This window comes from Vanessa atalanta, chromosome 1, assembly GCF_905147765.1.
Source record: "Vanessa atalanta chromosome 1, ilVanAtal1.2, whole genome shotgun sequence".
Lineage (NCBI taxonomy): Eukaryota > Metazoa > Arthropoda > Insecta > Lepidoptera > Nymphalidae > Vanessa > Vanessa atalanta.
In genome coordinates, this window is record NC_061871.1 from 5,372,797 (window position 1) to 5,395,738 (window position 22,942).

At 29.9% G+C, this 22,942-nt stretch overlaps 2 protein-coding genes across 6 annotated transcripts in view; one reads left to right on the top strand and one right to left on the bottom strand.

Annotated features, from left to right (window-relative positions):
- Positions 1–590: 590 nt before the first annotated feature.
- LOC125071334 lies at positions 591–21,976 on the bottom strand. 2 transcript variants are annotated; one of them, XM_047681574.1, is made up of 7 exons: positions 21,971–21,976; positions 9,704–9,705; positions 6,984–6,991; positions 4,116–4,316; positions 2,910–3,024; positions 2,569–2,598; positions 591–1,321 (listed from the first exon to the last, which is right to left on the bottom strand). In XM_047681574.1, the coding sequence occupies exons 4-7, from the start codon at positions 4,303–4,305 to the stop codon at positions 1,309–1,311; spliced, it is 348 nt and encodes a 115-aa protein (XP_047537530.1). In that variant the 5' UTR covers positions 4,306–4,316; positions 6,984–6,991; positions 9,704–9,705; positions 21,971–21,976; the 3' UTR covers positions 591–1,308. The 2 variants fall into 2 exon arrangements, with proteins under 2 accessions (XP_047537530.1, XP_047537612.1); XM_047681656.1 differs by lacking the exons at positions 2,569–2,598; positions 9,704–9,705; positions 21,971–21,976 and having other exon boundaries at positions 601–1,321; positions 2,949–3,024; positions 6,984–7,022.
- Positions 12,692–22,942, top strand: part of LOC125071086 (solute carrier organic anion transporter family member 5A1-like) — a 42,267-nt gene continuing 32,016 nt past the window's right edge. For all 4 annotated transcript variants that reach the window (XM_047681212.1, XM_047681362.1, XM_047681452.1 and 1 more), the window contains exon 1: positions 12,692–12,948. The gene's annotated coding sequence lies outside the window, so the exon portion shown is untranslated. The remainder of the gene's footprint in view (positions 12,949–22,942) is intronic.

Here is a 22,942-nt window from a genome sequence, read left to right on the forward strand (position 1 = left end):
AATTATGAGCACAAATTCAGTGCTTGCCCGGGTTTGACCCTGCAATCATCGCATGCATTCTTACCACTGAGCCATTTCGGTTCTTGGCAATATTATATTGTATTATCAATATCATACAATATAATAATATATAGATACGAAGAAGAGATGATTATAGAAAAAAATATATTAATCGTCTACACGTGTACAAATTTAGCAAAATTCAGTTATAAAATATACCTCTTTTTATATTAAAAGTGTCATTAAACTATTTTAATTTATTTTTCATCTCATACATCTTATAATAATTGAATAATGTCAAGATCCATTTTATTCAAGACATTTAAATATCCAAACTCTAAAGACACCCTACTTCAATGTAGTTAGATAAACGTGTTTCATTTTAATCCTACACATGCAGGTATCCTCCCGGTGTTTTTCTTTAATCGACCATGAAATGAATGACAAACACAAATTAAACACATGTTAATTAACAGGTAGGCCGAGTTTCATTCCCGTAATCTAACTGGGTCACGGTTAGTGAAAAAATACAATAAATCACAAAAAATAATTTAGTGAAAAAAAAAATCAATTATTTTATTTATAAATCGTTTATTACAAACAAAACAGTATCATCATATTTACAGAATTCCGATTTGCTATAAATATTATAGCAAACACGATCACTATTTTATACTGGTGCTAAAACACCATGGCTCTTACAGAATTTTATGTTGTATGTAAACAAAGGCAGGATAGTCATTCTCACCTATTTCCTTTACTTGTATTCAAAATTTAGAATTACTTTATACTATTTAATAGAATTTACCGGTAAAATAATTATTTACAAACAATTTATTATACATATAAAAAAAAATATTGCTATATCTTCTGCAAATTTTACTGATTGTTTTTAAAGTATGTTTAGTCAAATGTAATCGCAAACCGGTTTAAGACCTGTATATACATATATTTAACAAAACAAAGGTAAATAAAATGCTTTAATGTTTACAAAAGGAATCAATAACAATACTCAGTAATATAAAGGAAATAAAAAAAATTCAATAAATCTTTATATCATACTGCCTTTGTTTGTTATTGAGGTTGATCAATTTATTATTTACGTGTATGGCAATTGGGAGAATAATCATAACGATAATTTAAGATCTAGACACATTTAAAGCTCACGTATCAAATCGACTTCTTACACAAAACTAAAAATACCCAATGGCTTTAGCTTTAACGCTTAAAATTACTTAACATTAATATTACCACGTTTCTTTGATTTCTTACGGCATTTGTGATGCTTTAACAGAAATCTCGAATACATTAACCGGACCAGCTGAAAATACATAAAAATATATTTAATTTATACCAAAAAATATTCCTTTAATTTACACTCGTTTAAAAACATACGCGGTGACATTACATTATTAGCATGAGATCCGCATTCTTTTAAACCATAAAACATGGGTTTTGCCCAAATTGAGTCAGTGTAATCTAAATAATATTCATAGTTAGCACTATTATGTAAGACCAGTTATCGAAGAGCCCTTGCTTCATAAACATACATCTTAGAATATGACGCAAAATTAGCAAACTATCATATTTACTTGTCATTGAAGACTATGCGTAATATTTTGGAAGCACACATAAGATTTTATGAAGACTTGATCAAACAAACGCAATACATTCTGATGGCGTCTGTCATATAATAAACTAGTTGCCGCCCGCAGCTTTGCTCGCGTATAAGGGGTTCGTCGTCAGTTGTTAGACATAAAAAGCCTATGTCCTTCCTTGGAGATCAATCTTGCTTCATAGCAAATTTTATCACATTTAGCCGAAAAAAACAACAGACAGACAGAATTACCTTCGCATTTATATATATTACAGATTATATATTTATTTTCATTTCATTTCGAACAATATTTATGACATTATACAGTATTTAAAACTACTAAGTCCTTAATAAATATATATTAAACTGTTAGAGATATTTCGAAATAATTATAAATTGGAAAATTATTGTTAATTTTCCCATACAAACTAACAATGCGAGTACAAAATTACTATTGATACAATCATCTAAGCGTTAATCTTTCATTTGCATGGTGTCACGGACAAACATCAATGAGGTTGCATAATAGATATATCTTATTAATTATATTCTATAATTTTTTTACTTTATAACGGCATCAATCGATCCGTTAGATGGTTTGACCTCTGGCCACCTCTATACGTTGACAGTTGAAATACCGTTTCAACACGTGACAAATTTGAAATGTTCCACAGTAAACAACATATGAAACATTATAACTATTTAATTATTAATCTAATGTTAATAATTGAAGAATTGTAAAACTATCGCTTAACTTCGAATTAAATAATCATTGGATAGCTCCGATGTTTTTTTGTTTATCACAGATAGCCATGAATAATAATTATAAAGTTTTACATTTTAAATTAGGTTATCTATAGTCAAGTTTGCGTAATGTCATAAGTATGCATATTTTAAAAACATATTTTAAAATATACCCTTGATTCTCTAACTCATATTCAATTTCAAAGAATTTGTTTCAGCAATCTTACCTGTGAACTTCGACGTATTTAGGCCCGTAGCTGTAATATGAGAAAAGCGATGAAATTAGACGCATATAATAAATAAATATAAAATGATATGTGATATAATAATAAAAATAAATAATATTATTAAGTTAAATAATTGTTTAAGCTCCAAGTAATGGTGAATTTCATTAATAAGTTAAAAATTAATATGATTATATCAAGCGCCCGTAGAACATATTATCGGCAAACGGTTAAATAATTACCAGATAAACTTTTCATAATTTTTTTTTACAGTCTGACGATAGTAAATCTTTTATGCACTGTTAAAATTAATAATATTTTAGTATGTTAGTAAAGCCCAGTACCGGGGTTCAGTTTGAATTATCACACGAGGTTTCACTGACTGTTTTTTGAGCGCGAGCGCACCGACAACTCCGGCGCCGACGGCTCCTACCTTCACTGCTTTCAAACCTAAAGCCCCTGTAACACAAAATACCTTATAAATTTATAATACCACTAACGAAATAAAAACTGTAAATAATATTATTTTAAACGTATTACTTTATACAATCATACATACTACGACAAAAAGGGACTTGGTGTGTAAAGTATTTTATATAATTAATATCTGTGGTTTAAATAATAAATTAAATTAACTACTAATTTTACTATCGGTTCTTATCTGTAGGATCTATATAATTCCGATTTTAACATTTAATTTAATCTCGTAAAATTTAAATTCAAAAGTGCTTGTAATACTTGTCTCCTTTAAATATACATGTTTGGTTTTATAACATGGCCACATTTCATAGGTTATGTCTAACAAAATGATAAATTCGATATCATCCAGAAAAACACATTTAGTTATAAACTATATATGTTATTAGCATATAGCAAGTATGTATGTTATTAGCATCGCATTAACAACGACATAGAAAACATCGAAATATATTATTTTACCTATATAAGTTTAATTACGTTCAATTTTATACAATTATTGCTTCCATTTAGTTCAAGGTTCTCATTTGAACATCGTTATGAAGAGGCTTAACGCTTGAAAATACTGCGAAATATTAATGTCACGTAAATAAATAGTTATTTTTAACAACTTTATATTTATATGTTTTTTTAAATAGAGAATGTTTTTAATACGTCGCGATATTAATCAAAATATTTATAAGTTTAAAATACCACCTTGGTTATGACCTACATTTTATGATTCTAGTATTTTTGTTAAGTAACATAAAACGTTCATAATCAATAAAAAACATTCTCAAAATTTATTATTTTTCACATAAAGAACATTGTTTATTATATTACAAAATAAGATACACCGTCCAGCTGTATACCTACTTCAGATGGGGCCCTGTGCAAGACCCTCTGGATGGGTCCCACTTATAGTTACTCTAACTCGAAACATCAAGAGTGAATAAGCCAGTTTAATTACAAGGTACATCACATTTAAGCGATCATTAGGGCAAAGTGCCGAAACCCTTGGGATCATCTCTCACACTACTAATATGTACATAGAAATGGGCCACCATGCTGTTGCTTCTAAATAAAGTACTTACCAAGGATAAGTTTTTTCTTAAGAAGTAGCAGACCCCTCTTCGTTCTCGCACTCCTCTCGTGCACTGGCGTCTCGCCCAGCGACTCGTGGACGTTTTGGACATTCATCTCATCGGGGTAATGTTCGTAGTGCACGCTCGCTGCGACGGCTGCTACGAGACAAGCCAGAACAATGATGGTTGAGGGCTGCATATTTGATTTTCCTAAAACAAAAACAATTTTTTTATTACCTGGATCAAGCATTTTTTTGTTTGTGATTTTGTTAAATTATACATACATACATACAATAAATAGCTCAAAACAGTCTTTCACATTAAATAGATTGTATACTCTTCTATTACTACTACTACAATTATTACTGATTTTATTAGAAATAATTTCGTAGGAGAAAGACGAAAATATTAAAGAAATCGTAAGAATTTGATATTCGTAACAGGAGTCGGCGCCTAATGTGACCTAATGTTGGAGAGATTCAGATCTAGAATATGTACTGAATACGAAATATTCATACGTAAAGGCAAAGGCGCCAAGCATGATTTAATATGAAGCGCACTCGCTGGAATTTGTACAGAGCAATATATGCTATATGAACATAAAATAATATATGAAAATGTAAAAATATTTCGTCTGCGAGAAAATAAGTACAAGTTTTAGATTGTTTCTAGTGTATAAATTCAAGGCACGATTAACCGTCATTAAGAATGCAATTCAATTCAATATAAAATCTTCAACATAAACAATCTCTAAGTGTTTATATTCCACAATAATCAACAGAACGTTAACACCGTTCATAAACAAATCCTATTACTTCGCTCTATTTCTACGTTAAAATTTCCGTCATTCATTACAAGCGCACACAAAAGAACTTGCTTTTAGCGCAACACTTACCTACTCTTAAAAAGAAAAACTATTTTCACGGATTTACAACGCGACATCGAATATGTTCCACCTTTCTAGTTGAAGACAACATAAAATTATAACTTCATTTAAGTAATCATTTCAATAACGAATATCAATGGACAACAAAAACCATTTAATATAGATCCGTTAATAAAACTGTTATCAATAAAATTTATCCGATGAAAAATTGAAAACGAAAAAACATTCAATTCACAATTCAAATTAAACAAATTAAATTTCAGCAGTTTATAATATTTAACTTACAACGGCACTATTGAAATAAAATACAAATTTTATCCATTGAAAGAAGAATTACTATATTTATTATTGATAAATTTCATGATTTAAAACACTAGTAATTTCAATGGAGTAATTATCTAAATAAAAAAAGTACTAATATTTAACCTTTTGCACCATAACCTTTTTGATCCCATGCACAAAGGTTGACGTTTGTTAACACAATATGTTAAACAGTCTAATTGAAAGTGACCCTATATAAGTACCTACTACTGGTATTTACAATAACCCGAAAATAAAAGGTATTTTATTATCATATCTTATTATTATTTCACCATAAAACAAAAAGTTTTTACTAACAAAATAAAATAAATAAAATTAATGAAAATATACCTCTAATATTGAATACTTATACTTATTTCGCTTTGTTTGTATATTTTCTCACATAATAATAATTCTATTCTTCTATAATTTTATGTTTATTTTATTTCGTAACTGTATAACGTACAAGGCTTTAAGAATAATATGTGAAAATTAATGGGTACATCTTCGAACAAGGTTAGTCTTGCTTGAGTAACGTCTTAGATTTACTTGGCACTTATTTTGAACAATGATACTTCGCCTGAACGAGTAACCCGACCTTGCTGCTTTTAAAAATATGCTAACACATTTTATTTTATTTTACGTTCCAATATTTTACAAAATCTACCCTTTATATGATAGTAAAATAAATTTAATTGAAATTATCACTACAAATTTAATTAGGGATTTTTTTTAAAAGACTTGTATTGCATTTATCTTAATAACTTAAATGTAAAAAATATTTAAGTATTAATTAAAACAATTTAATTTAATAACAATTAAAATTGAAAAAAAACATAAAACTCATTGACTCTAAAAAAAGCAAATCAACTGAGGGGGTCAAAAGCTATTAAAGAGTCCACCAAATATTACTTCGGCCTAACCCCGTCTTAAAACTACCTCGAAATAACAAAAATATTGTATACCGAATTACTTATATTCAAAGAGTTTGATATCTAACGAAAATAAGTAATAAGTTAAAATCATTGTAGGCATACTATGTAAATATATATTTACATGTTGTCTTTGTTGGTATATAGAAGTGAAGTTATCGGTTTTCTGTTAAACATCGCTTTGATGTTTCGGTTGTGGTACGCTGTAAACACCCACTTCGAGATCTATTGAAGTACCATCTGACTGTATATTCAGTGCTGCATTGATTTACATTCCATCTGTGTATATATAACACAAAATTAACTAACGATACTAATTTATTTTAATTCAAAGATCATTCATAAACAAAATTATGAAATTTATAGTATGCGACTATAAATTTTTCTATTCAAGAAAAATAATAAATAATTTAAAAAAAAAATTGGTTTTGATTATTATTTCTAAATTTATATGATACAACCCAACAAATAAAGAATGATCCAAATCAATTCATCAATTGCGGAGATCTGAAGTAAAAAATAAATATATTCTAATACGAAGTCGAAAAAAAAACTTTTGAAGTGAGTTTTGAAGTTGGTTAAAAAATTAACAAAGTAATAATAATAATATTTGCAAATGCTCCAAATAACTTCTTGCTACAACCTACGTGACTGTTTATAAGAACAACTGTATTATAACAGAACGGTACGCAATATAATTCGGTCACAATTCGTAAATTACGTGTCTGATATGAATACTAAGTTCTATAAAGAAACTACCTTGGGGGCTTTGTTTGAACACAACACGGCACTGCAGCGATCACTAACTCACAGATGACAATGAAGACGTACCGAATTCTTTTATAGATTGCAAATGTAATGCCTAGTGGAAGGGTAGCTGGTGTGCACGCTAGTTCATGCTGGACACGAAACGCATAGAGTTCATGGAAAAACGTCTAATCCGAAGATCTTGGAATTATAATATCTTAATAATTGAGTCATAATGAAATCTTATGAGACGAAAACCAAAAATTACTTGCAATTATTTTTTTATACATCTCCTCTGCTTTAATAAATAAAACCCGGCGTCCTTAATTCCGTAACACGGAAATACTTCAAAAAATTTTATAATTGCAGGGAGGGTCTATAAAACCTTGTGGCCCTCAAGTTTCGATACCATATCTTAATGTGGTAAGCGAAAATGGTATATCGATAATTTGTATCGATTGATTCCGGTTTAAAAAATACATATGTTCGTTTTTAGTTAGTACTCGTTTATAGTCACAACAAAGTCAATAAAAGGAAATTGCCTTAACATATTTAATTCCATATGATGTACTGCTCTTCAGTTTGATATTGTTCATTGGTCGCTTTTGTTTTCATAAATATAGACCAGTCCTTTATGAACACCGTGGTCTTGGTTTTTTTTGAATCATTTTAGCATGATTTCTAGACCCAATGGGTTCCACACCCTATCGTTCGACTGAATGAAGACCGTGAATGTGAATCTATTATCATAAAAATAATAACAATGACACACTTTCGTCGAATTAAACACTTTTAAAAAATGTATTTTACGTATAACACAACAAGTCACCCCTTTTTAGAATTTGAGTGAAAAATCTGATCATAACTTCGTTAAATTAATTTTGTAACGAGTGACAGGTCACGAAAGTAGCCGTGTCACGATAACGTTTCATAATATTACGCAGGGAGATATATGCCATATTGCTTTTTTTTCATACGTAAACATTTTTATTCGTGTGTGTCAAGATAAAGCATTAAAAATCAATCGAATCGTTGACACTCATTGATGTCAATTTGACAATATCTTATAACGTAATCATTTAAAGCAATTTTAAGAAGTATTGAATGATAGTGTTTTTCATTGAGCCACCAAATAGACACATGTTAAACTTTACCCAATAGGAATACTACTACCTAAGCTTACAATGGTACGTAAAGGTAGTTAGTGTAGGAGCATTTAAAATTAAAAAGGTCAAATACATGTCAGCGACTCATAAGGTAGCAAATTTTACGAAACAAACTTATTTCTGCAATATGTATTTTGAGTGTGTATTTAGTAACTTGGTACATCAATATATACTATAATTGAGAGTACGTATTTAATTCGAGTGCCTGATTTTTCATCATATTTTTCTCATTCTACAGATAAGAAACGGAGAAACAATCTAATTTAGAGTCCTATATTTTTAACCAGTGTTTTGTAATGAGAAACTTACACTGGATGTATCAAAAATTAAACCGATATTCTTCAAAACATTTGACTTAAAGAACATAACTCTCATCGTAGCCAAAAAAAAATAACTTTAAAATAAAAATAAAATAAAAAGTTGGTTTGTTTTATTTTACTTTTATTTAAAGTAAAATTGTAAAACCTATAATGGTTTTATTCCAAACAAGAGGCGAGGTGGAATGATACCTCGAATTTCTGCTTAGCGGTAAAGGAAAACTCATAAGGAAACATGGATATGAGTGAAAATCTGACACATGTGTATCGTCATCGTACAATCCTCCAATCAACCAAATATTACAAATATCAATACCGTAGAAACTATAGATGAAAAAAATATCTGCCTAACGATCATCATGAAAATAGATTCATAGTAAGTTTTAACTCTGTTTCCTTGATGTAACAATACTTTGTTAATGATACTGACATATTTGGATCGGCAAAGGCATCAGTTACATTATATTATATTATGTGAGTATACAGGCTTATATAAGTACAATATATGTATGAGGTATTTATACAACGACGATTTGATAGTCAGTATGCCTGAGTCAGTATTTGTCGACCTCCTAGATTATTTGAGAAATGCTTAAGTAAATGGACCCAACTCAAAGGAATTTCGAAATCACAAATACATATACGTGTTCGTATTTAAACCATCAATTTCTACGTAATTAACGATTGAAATCTACTCATAGTCAAATGTATAATTATATCTAAATGTCACTCTAAAGTTGCGTTCATTAAAAACAGCGTCATTAAATTTAATTTTAAATTATAAAAAAATACGGAAAAAAGTTTTTTCGATGTAAATTAATATCAATTAATATAATACAAAAAATCCTTTGTAATATATTTATTATTAATAATATATGTATACATAATAAATAAATATATTTCATAAGATTAATAGTTTGTAAGAACTAAAAAATTCTAAATAGTTATAAACTATAAACGATATCGTAACAAACAAGCATATAAGGTAAACATGCAGAAAAACCATACATTGCGCAACAATTACTTATAGTTTCTCGATCAACGTGTTTAAGTAACGGTTTGATGGCTGCGGACGGCTGGTCGCGGTTTCGTGTAGCACTTGCTTAGTGCTCATGTAATTTCTAATTACGTCAATTTGCGTGGCCAAAATGACATAAGACTGTTACAATTTGCGCCTAACAAAAGGCACACGCACACTCCGTAAAGACTACAAACAAGACGACGCCCACGTTTTTGTATTACAAATTACGTCTGCCGAAATATCGACAATGAATACGTACGGAATAAAGTCTAAGACCGCTGATGTACATAATAATATTACGTTTCATACATTTTACATGTTAAGAATAATTTAATTAAATAATCTTTCCTATTTATGTTTTTTTTTTTAATAGTTCGTAAGCTATTTTGCATGATAATAATTTGGTATTTTATACCCGACCAGATCATGTACCTATCTTAAAAGTTGATTTACGTTGATTAGATGTTTTGATATTTTCGTAGTTTGTAATATTTAAAATGTACACAATTATGTATTTTAGTGGGCAATGTCGCATAATACACTACTTTTTGGCAATACACGATTAGGTTCCTCAATTTTACCAAAATTGCCTCAAAATAAGCCTTTGTTTTTAAGTATTAAAGTCGCCGTTCGCTTTTTCTTATTACATATACCTGACAGATACAGAGTGCTAGAAAACCCTTTAAGAAAGAATTTGACAGTCTTTTAGGACTGGCCATCTGCCTGACAACCAATGAGGGCTCCTTGGGAATACTTTTACTGAAAGATTGGTTTCCAGCCGCTATACGGGTTGTTAGGTCGCTAAATGCTAATGGTACTGACAGATCCGCTGCGTACAAAAAAAAACCTTTGACGATTTTTACAAAAACATCGGTGATGCATTATATTTTATACTATAAATAGTAAAGTGAGATTTAACAAATATTGCACAGGAGATGATGACATTGCTGCGATCGATCCATTTCATAAACGTTTTGATTGAATTATGCTAAATAATAAACTTTGATTTGGTTGTTCCACAGGGTATAATTTTATTGTGCTTGTGAGCTTTTGTCCAAAATTTCCTATATCTTGACTATACGAACACAGCAACATTTTATTTCATTATATTGTTAAGCGAATGGCCAAATGGGCCGCTTTATGGTAAGTAGTAACAACCGCCATAGACATTGGCGCAGTAACAAATAATAACCATTCCTTACATCGCCAATGCACCACCCACCTTGGAAACTAAGTTGTTATGTCCCATGTGCCTGTAATTACACTGACTCAGTCACCCTTCCAAACAGAACACAACTAATTATTGTGAGTGGTACCTAACTAGACAGGCCACAAAACCCTATCACCAATTAAAACATAACAACTATAAGTATTGTATCCCGTCAAAGTAACAAAGTAACAAGAACGTCGTTTGAGATTTTAAATAGTAAATTAATTTAAGTATTTCGACTAAAGCAAATTAGAAATGAAAAAGTATTTTACAGAAAGACTAAATCTAGATTAAGCTGAAGACTTACAATAGTTTTGAAGGCGTATAAGTTTATTAAATTGCTCTTCTCTGAACAAGGTAACAGATGTTTGAATAATCGAGATTTGGTATGTAGTATGGTAGGTAACATTCTTGGTAAGGCGTCGGTTAAATAACAGGTTAAGTAATTTTCAAATTAATCCGATTTAATAGAACTTGATACTTTTAACCCACTTTTATAAAGTGATTCATCCTATATTACACACAATATGTTATTAAATGGCCAAAATTACAATTTACGCATACACATAAATAAAAGCTTATATTCAATGAGAACAATAAAAACAAAGGTGAGTAACGACACAACACAATTTACTTTATTCAAAATTTAAAAGTAACATTAAATAAATTTACTATCCAGTCTAGATAGTCTATCTCTTGGTCTAGAGTATAATTCCTCATATGCCCCGGGACGGGTTAAAACACTGTTATCTAGCCCATTTTTGTGGTAATACCTACTATAATCTAATTAAACACCTTATATAAAAAAATTAAGTGACTAACTGACATATTATATACAACGCACCGACGAAGCCGGAGGGTCAAACTGGGTGAAATTTTGCACAATTTTTTTTATGAACCCTAAGTGAATGGAGGATGAAAGCTTGTAGAAATATTCGTATTTTCTGATGTTTGAAAAATTAAAAATCTTTATAACATAAAATACAGAAATCTTTAGGCCTATGTTAATAAGTTAGACACAGTTTTTGAAGCTTTTTTGATAAATGAACACCTAAAAGGGTGAAACTTGTTATTGAATTCATCAATTTTGAAACTTAGAAATATAGAAATCGGTATTTAGGCTTCTTTTTATGAGTAAAAAATAACTATTTGACTGCCTCGTTGGTCTTGTAGCCGCAAATCCTGAATTCGTGGTACAGACCCTAGGTATGGTTGATAAAAATTCACTAGGTTTCCTGTCAAAAGTTTTTACGCTTCCATTCCTCGAAAATAACGTAAAGCCGTTGGTCCTGCACCGAAAGTCTTTCCGGTCGTGTCCGATTTGCCGTGATATTGGATTATAAGAGTGAGGTAATCATCACATGTGGGAATGAAAAATTGTATTAATGACGAAATTCTTAACTTTTGATATTAGAAATATTGATTTCACATTTAAGTCATCTGTTTATGAGTAAAATACAGTCGTTGAGCTTGAGACGTTTTTATAAATGTATCATATTACGGAAACTCAACTCAACTACAAAAAAAACTAAATTTCCTAATAAGATTTGTTGGATTTCTATATAATATTTTACAGACTGGATAACCCATACGCCATATCCCATATCACACGGCTAGCATAAGATAATATTGCCTTAATACTGTATACTGTATACTATTTTTTGTAGTGTGCATTATTTTATTTATATCTTTACTGTGTTATATTATATTCGTAATTATGTAATTGGTAATATTTTCATTTACGTCCAAAGCTCGCCCTAGTGAATATACTGAGAACCAGTTCATAAGTTAAATAAAAGATATAGCAACAGATGTCGCTATTGACATAAGTTTGTAAACAATAACTAGCACCATCTCGTTGAAAATTAGGGAAAACTTCATTTACATATTTGCCACTAGATGTCACTACAGTAAGGCTAAAGAACAGCTGTTCACCGATTGTTTTGCTTTAATTCGTTGTTAACTTCACGTTAGTTCTATACCAGAGACTATAGAAATTAGAAAAGTTATAGTCAGTGAGATTTTGCTGTGTGTTGTGTAGTGTTGATTCTTTAAAAATTTTAAAATTTGTTGACATATTTCATTATAAACGATCAAACTATCTCGTATTTTACGCGTGTTGTGTGCATCGGATACTAAATTCAGGCTTTAATTTAAAATATTTTAGTGCCATAAAAATTTTAGTGCCGTGCTACCTTTCACAAAGAGATTTGGGCTTCTTTACCCGTGCGCATTTTGCAGATAACCAGTCATAGCAGAGATTGTAAGTAGACATTACAATTTTTCTCTTACTTTGTGAATATTTCTAAGTTATCTTGCAATTTGCATTAGTTTCGGATAAGCTTTTGTTGTTAGGTAAGCATTAAGTAAGCACTAACGTCGAAAGCTTCAAACCTTCAGCATAAACAAATCTCTCATTTCATATTGACGTTTACAGCATTTAAATATGTAAATATAACTATGTCATTGCATATATTGTCACAAGAATGAAAGAAATATGTTTACTTATTTGCATATTTAATCTAATTATAATCATAGGTAAAAATTACATGATAAATGTATCGATATTGACATTTTCTTAGTTGTAACAACCTTGTAGCAACATATTAATGAGTTATTTTATAGATTTTAGAAAGTATCTAGATGAAAAGACATAAACATAATGAAACAAAGGTCAGAATCCATTGCAACTTTAAAGTGCAAAAAAAAAATTGCCATAATAAATTTAATGTATTCTAGATGTGATAGTTATTATTCAGTAAAATTTTCGTTTTGTTAATTTGATTATTTAATTTGTTTAAAAACAATGCTTCAAAGAACAAGTTTATGATAAATAAATCAAGGGTAACTTTACTGCATAACCAATGCAGTATTGTAAATTTAATAACAACATCTGATCTCTTTTTTATGTTTACCTCCCAACAAAGAAATATGTAAAAGCTAAAATACTAAAATTTTTATTATTCTATTTAATACTCTGAATTCTCAACCATACAATTATAGAATTATCTAACCTGAAAAAAAAAAATTGGATAAAGGGTAAATCACCTTGGCAATCCTTATTTATTGTTATTTAGTGATATTAAAAGATTCTTTGAGGCGTCTGTTACCAACTAGGTAATGTAGTTAATTCAAGTACTGATTTAATTTCATCATAATAAAAAATTTGATGTGGTAAAACACATTACCACAAAAACATTAAACACCTTACTACCACTTTCATTAGAAGGTAATTTAAATAGCAATTAAAATACATATATAAATTTTTAGTCTTTAAAGTATCAGACACACATTACATTGTTAGTGAACTCCAAATATGATGTTTATTTGATTAACTTTGGAGAATTCTTGATCGAATATTTGATTAATATTTAAAAATGAACCAATCCAAACAATTAATCTTCTTGTGTACATTAAATTTTTGATGACAGAAAAAAGCTTCTACCTGTTTAATACTCCTGTTTGTGAGTTACCAAACCCGTGATACCTAATAATTTCAATATTTTATATCCATAGTCCATTAAGATATTATTTTCATTGAAATAACAGATTTTGGACCATTTTCATCGAAAACTGAATTCCATGCTGACAAAGCAGTGGATTTTTTTATTTTTTTTTTTATTTAATAAGTACACTAACAATATACATATTAATTGATGGTTTACACAACATCCAAAAAAAGAAAATCAACTTCTGATATGTACATCGATTACAAGTGTACATAACATTCATAGTGTATGGTGTCAACATGTAAAATAAAGTTTAAATTAAGTTGAAACTAAAATATATTATACAATTTTAAAAAAGATTATTGGCCTATGCTATCGTCGTTTACAAACACAATAACTACATATTATAAAAGAAAAACAAAAAACAAGGAATTTAACGCACTATTTAGCTGACAAGAAGTAATCCATGAGCTTTTTGGATAGCTTTTTTTTTTTTTTGGATTTTGCTAGTATTTCATATTTATATAACTCTTTATAATAACAGCTACCTATTTGTTATAATGACTTATCTTGACTGGTACTCCTACTTAACAGCTAATCGTAATACCTTTCAATTGGTATATAATCATGAAAATTTTAGAGTGTCAACTTATGTGCTTTTATTTACTTTTTTCTATTTCTTGCCTTTTTTTTCTATTTACGCTCGTTAAACCAAATATATTTTGTCAATGTCTTCAATAGAATAAATGCTTTTTGTCTATCAAAATGTGAGACTTATTCGTCCAAAAAAGTAACTGATAATTGAAAATTCGGCCCTTAATTTAATTTTGACATGCTGGCCTTGAACATTAATGAATTGTACAAATAATGTATCCGGAAACACTACGACAAATCAATTTGTATAGGTCAAGGTACTGCAATTGCGTCTGAATTAAAACTTTCATAACCTAAAATAATAATCATAATACAGATAGTATTATAGCAAGGATTTTGGTACTAACGTATTAACGCTACCGCAGCGAAAAAATTCCTGAGAATGCGCCAATATACGTTAGGTTAATTTTTATTTATTATATATAAAAAAACCTAACCTATATTTTTTAGTAAAGTTACGTATTCTTTTGCAAATAATTTCAGGAGTTATCACTTCCATAACTTGAAAAATAGAATGAGGACACTGAAAACTCAGGATATTTTCCTTCGAATTGTGACTCAGTATATAGCAAGGATTTTGGACATACCGTATGGTTTTTTTTAACAATATACCTACCACACAGTGCACCAAAATAACATTAAAACAAAACCAAATATAATTTTATAATTAAGAAACAATCTTTTATTCATTCCATGTATACGAAATTTCAAGTTTCTCGAATGATTGTTTTAAGATTTGATCCACGCATAATAACTGCTTAACTTAAATATATAGTATCTTGTATTTAATGATAAATCATCTGTTATTTATATAAGAAATGAGAAGGCGTTTTTTGGATTGCCTATCTGAAAATACTACATGCAGTGCGTTTTGGATAAGGTTTTAGTACATAATATAATTGAATGAGTAGCTGTGATTCACAGTTTCACTCGCTTTAAATTAAGAATATCGACGTGAAAAGTTTGAATTCAATGTTCTTGTATAAACGCTTTAGATGGTAAATGGGATGACGATAAAAGTTGAAACACATATTTACTAGGAAACCAGAAACGATTGTCGTCGATCGGAAACCTTCTCGTAAAATAATTCGAATTGAATTTTTGAAATTGTTTTCATTACGTAAACTTAACCTTCTTGTTAACATTGTTATATTTTATTAAAGCTTTATCTAAATTGATTATGTAACTTGCTCTGTCACAACATCAATGTTTTTTTAACCTCTTTTTGTCACCGTCAAAAGGTTAAATATCAGTTTTTATTTACTTCAAATTATAAAAAGCGTGCGTTGTTGGTACTTTAAAGAATAACACTTCGACCGTTTACGATGTTACATTATTATAGACTTTAAATATATATTTAATTTAATCCACCACCGTCACAAGTTATTTTATTGTGTATTAAATAAGATAAATGATTGTGTAAAATGACAAAAGAGAGTGGATCTAAACCATTAATTCAGGAGGTACGTAAATAATTAACATTTGCATCGGTTAAGTGGAAGAGTAGAGTGGGTCACTTTACGTTTCCGCATCGTTCGACGCACGACAATGCGGATCCGTGGCTAGCCAACTATAGTGTTCCGATAAATGACCAGCGGTTGAATTCAATATTACAGGTAGTAAGAGCAAATTAGGAACCGCCAAAGAGACGGAGCCAACTGGGTTAAATGATAAACAACAAAATACATTTTATTAAAATAGACTCTTAAGGTTAATTTTAATTAAATATTACCAACGAGGAAACTAAGGAGTTACCCGTTTCTTTCCTGTCAAATACATTACGCAGCAAAGGGAAATGAGAGGTATTTTGTAACAATATAAAGTAATGTGTTGACGTTATGGATCACCCCTCACAGTGAATGGCTTTTGTTAGTATTTTATCTTATCTAATCTAAAACATCTAATTCTCACATGATAAGTAGGTACTAACTTACACCAAAACTATAACTAAAATATATTACGTACGATGAAAATACTTTGAAATCACTACACATAAATATAATATAATAAGATAATAGCTTGTCGTAAAGAACAAAATTGCATAGATTCGATGCAATTAGTATATTATGTTGATGTCATCTACATCTACTAATAAATAATTCCGAAGAATATATTTGCATGAACACGCTAACTACCACTTCTGAATCAATGTGATTTAAAGAAATCTATTTGGTTTAGATATACCATTTATTGAGGAGGTTTATAGACCACATAATATGCTACGACCTACGTTATTGCGGGACAATAATGAGCGCTGCAAAGTTTAACGCGAGTGATATACGCGAAGGACCTAGTCAATACTAATATTATAGAGGTAAAATTTCTTTGTTTGTATGTAAATAGCTAAATTATTGCTGAGTGCTAGATGGTTGAAAAATTATATTTATATGATATAATTATCTTTAATAATAAATTTCGCCCGTGCGAAGCCGGGGCGGGTCGCTTGTAATAAATATAAAACTGATGTATCAGAAATTTTAATAACGGTGAGACATGATTTACGATGCGTCTTTGTTATTATACACGCAGTAATAATCTTGACCCAGTTTTCGGACCTAATTCTTATTAATTCAATTATTCAGTTAACACTTATCATCGCGTTGTTTATTGTGTACTGTAGACCACATAGCTGACGACCTCTTGCTTTGTAATTTACAAGCGAGTTCATAATACAATAAACAATTTTATTACGCTTAGATATGTACGTAACTATGAATGTATGAAAATCAATTTCTCATTTATTTTTTTATGTTTTGAAATAAATTTAAATTATTATTACGTATTTTTTTATTATATTAAAAATTGTTAATCTTATGTTTCTTTCGCCGTTTCTTCTCATGTCTGTGGAAGTATTTTCTATTCCGAACTGTTTGTAGTTTTTCCTTTGGCTACCAATAAATAAGTGTAGTCCATTTACATTAAATAAAAAAATACTTAAATTTTTTGATAAACTAATGAAAATGCAACCTTTTTTATATTAAATAATTTTACATCATTCCATCATCACTAAAAATTATAAAAATCAACCAACTAATTCGAATATTAAAAATATAAAACAATAAATTATTTTAAAAGGCAACACTGATGTTTGTTTACTCACAACAATGTGTAACAAATTATGCTCCTCCTATTTAAACTATTTCTAAGGCAAATAATTACATATGACATCATTGAGGTAGTGTCGAAGTACCTATTTTAAATATACCGCCTGTTATGCATTTTTCTTGAATGTGACTTATGTATGTGTTTATTGGTGTACAAAAATGAGTATTTTGATTTGATTTGATGTATAACCCACAAGGGTGCGCCTTTCCACGCTAAATTATTATAAATATACATTATGCATTAGAAAGGTAAGAAATTGTTTGAACGTTTCATATGCAGAGAAATATTCCATAAAATATTTGCGAACTCATTAATTCCATCTTGTTTTTGTTAAAAATTGTTTGTTATTTATCAGAATAAATAACTTAAATCGGGTTAGATACGTGTTATTTAAAGAGGAAGAGTTATTATTCATTTGATAAAAACGGAGCAGCCTCGTCATACTTAATGCGGCATATCGTTTAGGCTCAGATAATGTCAATGACACGATCTTGCCTCTCAACTCAGTTATCTATCAAACTTAAGAAGTAATTGACGACAGTATAAGAAAAAAATAGAATAGTTTCCGCAATGAATTAATTATAATTGAACTTGTTATTGCAAAGATGATGAAAAAATGATTTAGCTTAGCGTTAGCATTGAACATCCGTTTAATACGCGCATTGCGGAACACTGCGAGCGTTGTGCTAAATACTGCTATAACACGCAAGTTATCAATGAGATCGAAGAAACAATGAAGATGTTTGAAACTAAATTCTATTTAAAAATTAAACGATTGATTTGGTTTCCTCAAGTGAAATACTTAAGTTATGTCTCGGCCCTGAGTCCTGACGCAAGCGCTTGCGCAAGACTGTTGCGGCTGCGGCTCGACCGACCGTGCCATGCTCCGGCGAAATCTACCTTCCGTGCTATTCAAAAGTCTCAACACAACACTGCGTGCATTTCATTAACATCTCATAATTTCATTCAAATGTTATACATAATAAACTGATCTTGGTTATTATGTAATTATAATATTGTAGCTTTAAACCAGTTATGAAGTATAATATCTTTATATTATATATTAATCTTTTGTTTGTGTTATATACACCGAACTCTTCTTTAATAGTTGGACAGATTTTGATTAAAAAAAAATGTGTAATTTAGTGTCCCTGAATGGCTTTGATTGGGGCACCCAGTAGGTGCTATCTGAAAGCAGCCTATTTCACCCGTACGAAGTCGGGATTGGCACTAGTAATTTCAAAAGGCATTCGTTGGTACGAATAATGTAGAATAATAATAATAATGTACCAATGAAACGTTCTTTTTGGGTCGTATCATGTAAGATCATCAAGAAATATGTAGAATTCATTCAGTATGACAGAATTCTAAGTTTAAAAAAAACTATAGGTACATTATGTTATTCGTAAATTTTTCGTCAATATATCAAACAAAAGACAACTTTATTATAATCAAAGTATTAAGATAGAAGGGGATTAGAACAACATTCAAATCAAACGGTCCAACTGCATTTAGGAATATTATTATATACGCGATATACTTACTTAATAATTAAAAAGTCCTTTTACAATTTGAAATCATCGACGGGTTCCGCATAAAATTAATTTAATCGACTGTCTGTTTTCTACAAATATCATGATACGATAACAACGCCGGAAATATCAGCAATAAATCAACTACTGCATGAATCATTTCATTTGTTATAATATGAACCACACCGATTGGATAACGTTACATTTTCAACAATTAACATGTACATGTAACTTTAATAATACAGATAAAACATTATGCATGTAATCGTACTAGCTCGTAATGTAGTGTAATGCATTTTATTAGTTTTCTTATAAAGGCAGTCGTGCAAATGTTTCACCTGGTGACATATTTTACCATACACTCGTGAATATAGACAATTCCTTATACCGTTAATACGTCAACTATAGGATCCAAGTTGTTATGTCCCGGTAATTACTCTAAGTGTCGTGTAATTTAACTGGCTCACTGATTCTAAACATAATGAGACTTGAATAAATTTATCACCAATAAAATCTTCGAAAGGCTTGAATCCACACAATGAGCAACAAAGCTAAAAAAGTATCCCATGTACCAACCGATAATGTATTTTATGTGTTACTTATACATAATACGTGCAAGGTATATGTCTACAACACTAATACGGATGCCGCTGCTTATACTAATCTCTGTAAATGAACGACATTTACTTGATTTAATGGTTTCAATTGAAGTTAAAAATAAATACGGCTTGTTATGTACATGTGTTTAACGAAATCGCTTCTTATGTGCTATTTATTAATAAAGAAAATTAGTTCGCACAAATATCATCTATATCCTATAGCACTCAGGACTAATTTACTTTTCTACTAGTGAAAACATTTTTGTTAATGAATCATCAGTTCCGGAGATTACCGCCTAAATGAAAAAAAAAAAAACATTTTTACATCTATATAATATTCATTTATAAGTCTAATCTGACGCTTTGAAACAAAGCAACTGTACACTTAAATAATATAACTTTTTCTATCAAATCGTCCCAAATTATGATGAATTATGATAAATGTATAAGGTTAGTAAATAACTAAGGAGCATAACAAAATACTTTTAAGAAAGTATTGTAACTTGCATGTAAAAATATATATCTTATGCCCTGATAATATATCTAGATCTAAAGTCATATATATATACACAATACATGCATGAATTTTGGCCTCATTCTTAATGAAAATTTCGATATTTTCCGCCAATAGTTTACAAAATTTGCTGTTTGTTTTCTATACCTTCCATTATAAGAATTGCACTTTGTTCAGGTAAATTGTTTTAATAGACATTTTCATACATGTCAGACGAGGTGCCATCTCTTTGTTCAATAAGGAACTGTAGAACGCCCTTATAGTAATCCCCTAGGTAAAATCAAACTTTTTTTATGGCAACGGTAGGCGGACGGGCAAATGTGCTATCTGGTTAGTTATAGGTAAAGTGATCACCACGGCCCATAGAAGGAAATAAAAAAATAAATAAACAAAATTAAATGTATTACGTCACTTCAGAAGCAAAGCTTTATTGATTATTTAAAATGGGTCACCTGTATGGCCTGTCACCACCACTCGTTGGCACTGTAAGTAATATTAACCATGCCTTATATCGCAAACACGCCACCAACCTTGGTAACTGAGATATCCTGTCGCTTGTGACTAGTTACACTGGCTCACTCAACGTTCAAACCTTGCGTCTCGGTAGTAAAACACATGTTAAGTGAGTGGTACCTACACAAACTGGCTTGCAAATAACCCTACCTACCATTAAGTAAAACTAAAACTACAACATTCATTAGAAAATATTCTGAACGCGAAACCAAACATTTTTATGTCAATCAAACTAGTATTATTTAACCAAGACAGAATTGTTATAGCCTCTGTACCTTGGTGAGGAAGCAGTCGCCGTTCAGCATTTATATTCCAAGTAACAATGAATGGACAAGGACAGACCAGTGTGCTGTCAGACTGTTTTGTCGCCCCTTTGTTCGAAAATGTTCAACATTTCACACGACATATTTCGTTGATTAAATATGTAATAATTATTTTGAAAATATATGGATTTCTAAACGCTTTATTATGCATATTACACTGAGATAGCGCCGCAGTGGTTAGAAGAGTTGACTCTTCACGAAATATAACGGATTCAAATACGTATATTACTGAATACCCTTTACTTAATCTGTCTCATAAGCTCATTTAATGAAAATCGACCATATGTGGATTCAATTATTAATATATAAAGATAATCCGCATCGAAGCAGCACGGTGGCAATAGCTCAAATTGTCTCTACAAAGGGAGAGTTACTATCACACTGTGACGTTCGTCATTGTACTTAACGCCTATATATTAATTTATTTATAGACATTCGAAACACCATCGGTATACATATTTAAAAATTATCAAGTTAAAGTAGGACAGAAGTTCTTGTACAGTGTGATACAACACTACAGGCTTAGTTAAAAATTTATAGCAACATTACTACACACTACACTCCTATGTTAATTTAAACAAAAAAATATGAACGACAAGATCGAAAGAACATAAAATAACTTATCACTAGTTAAGCAAAAGTTAACATTAACTTTATTATGTTAAGCTTAACATTTTCCTAAAACTCTTGCTTTTTACAAAATTTTATATCAATATCATAAGAAGCAATACTGAACAATACGGTACGTACGTATTTTATTCCTTGTATGGGTAATAGTATAGACTATAGAGATTAGGCATAAGAAATCTGCATTGTAGTACAAACATTTGAAATGCTTATAAATTATTTAATATTTTGTTTAAAAATGAATATCATACTGAGGTACCTACCTCATTATATCAAACCTGCCAGTCTTTAAATACTTTGCATTACCAAGAACTCTTCAAAGGATCTTTTCAAAAGAGGCAGGTAGGCAGGACAAAAATAATAAGAAATACTTGTTATAAAATTAAATTGTAAAACTATAATGTCCAGAGTTTTGATTTCCTTTAAATTGTTCTTCGTAGGTATGTGTTTTTTTATTCTAATCGCTGATACATTTTCGGCCGTCGACAAGTGTGCTTCTATATTATTAATGAGTCGAATTTATGCGTAAATATAACATTATGTATAATTAAATCTTTCTATCATTAAATAAATTCATAATTTTGAAATAATAGTAAGAAATTTTTGAACACCATAATTAGAATGAGGCCACATGCGACCTTGCAAGGCTGTTGGCGTTTTATTAAGGTGTGCTCCCCACTCAAAGGCGCACCCCAACCGATGTAATAGCTCCCACCTTAATCTCACCCTTACGTTTATCAATTTTGTTACCATCACTTACTTTACTAGGTAGTTTCTATATTTTTTTACGCCGTGTTTGAATCTACATTATATAATATTTAACACCATACGCAAACATAGTCCTCGATAAATAACACCTAAAATGCTATGTATCGATTTCCGTAATAAAAAACCGGTCGCAATCATACTAATATGGATAGGTCTACTTTATTGGCATTTAC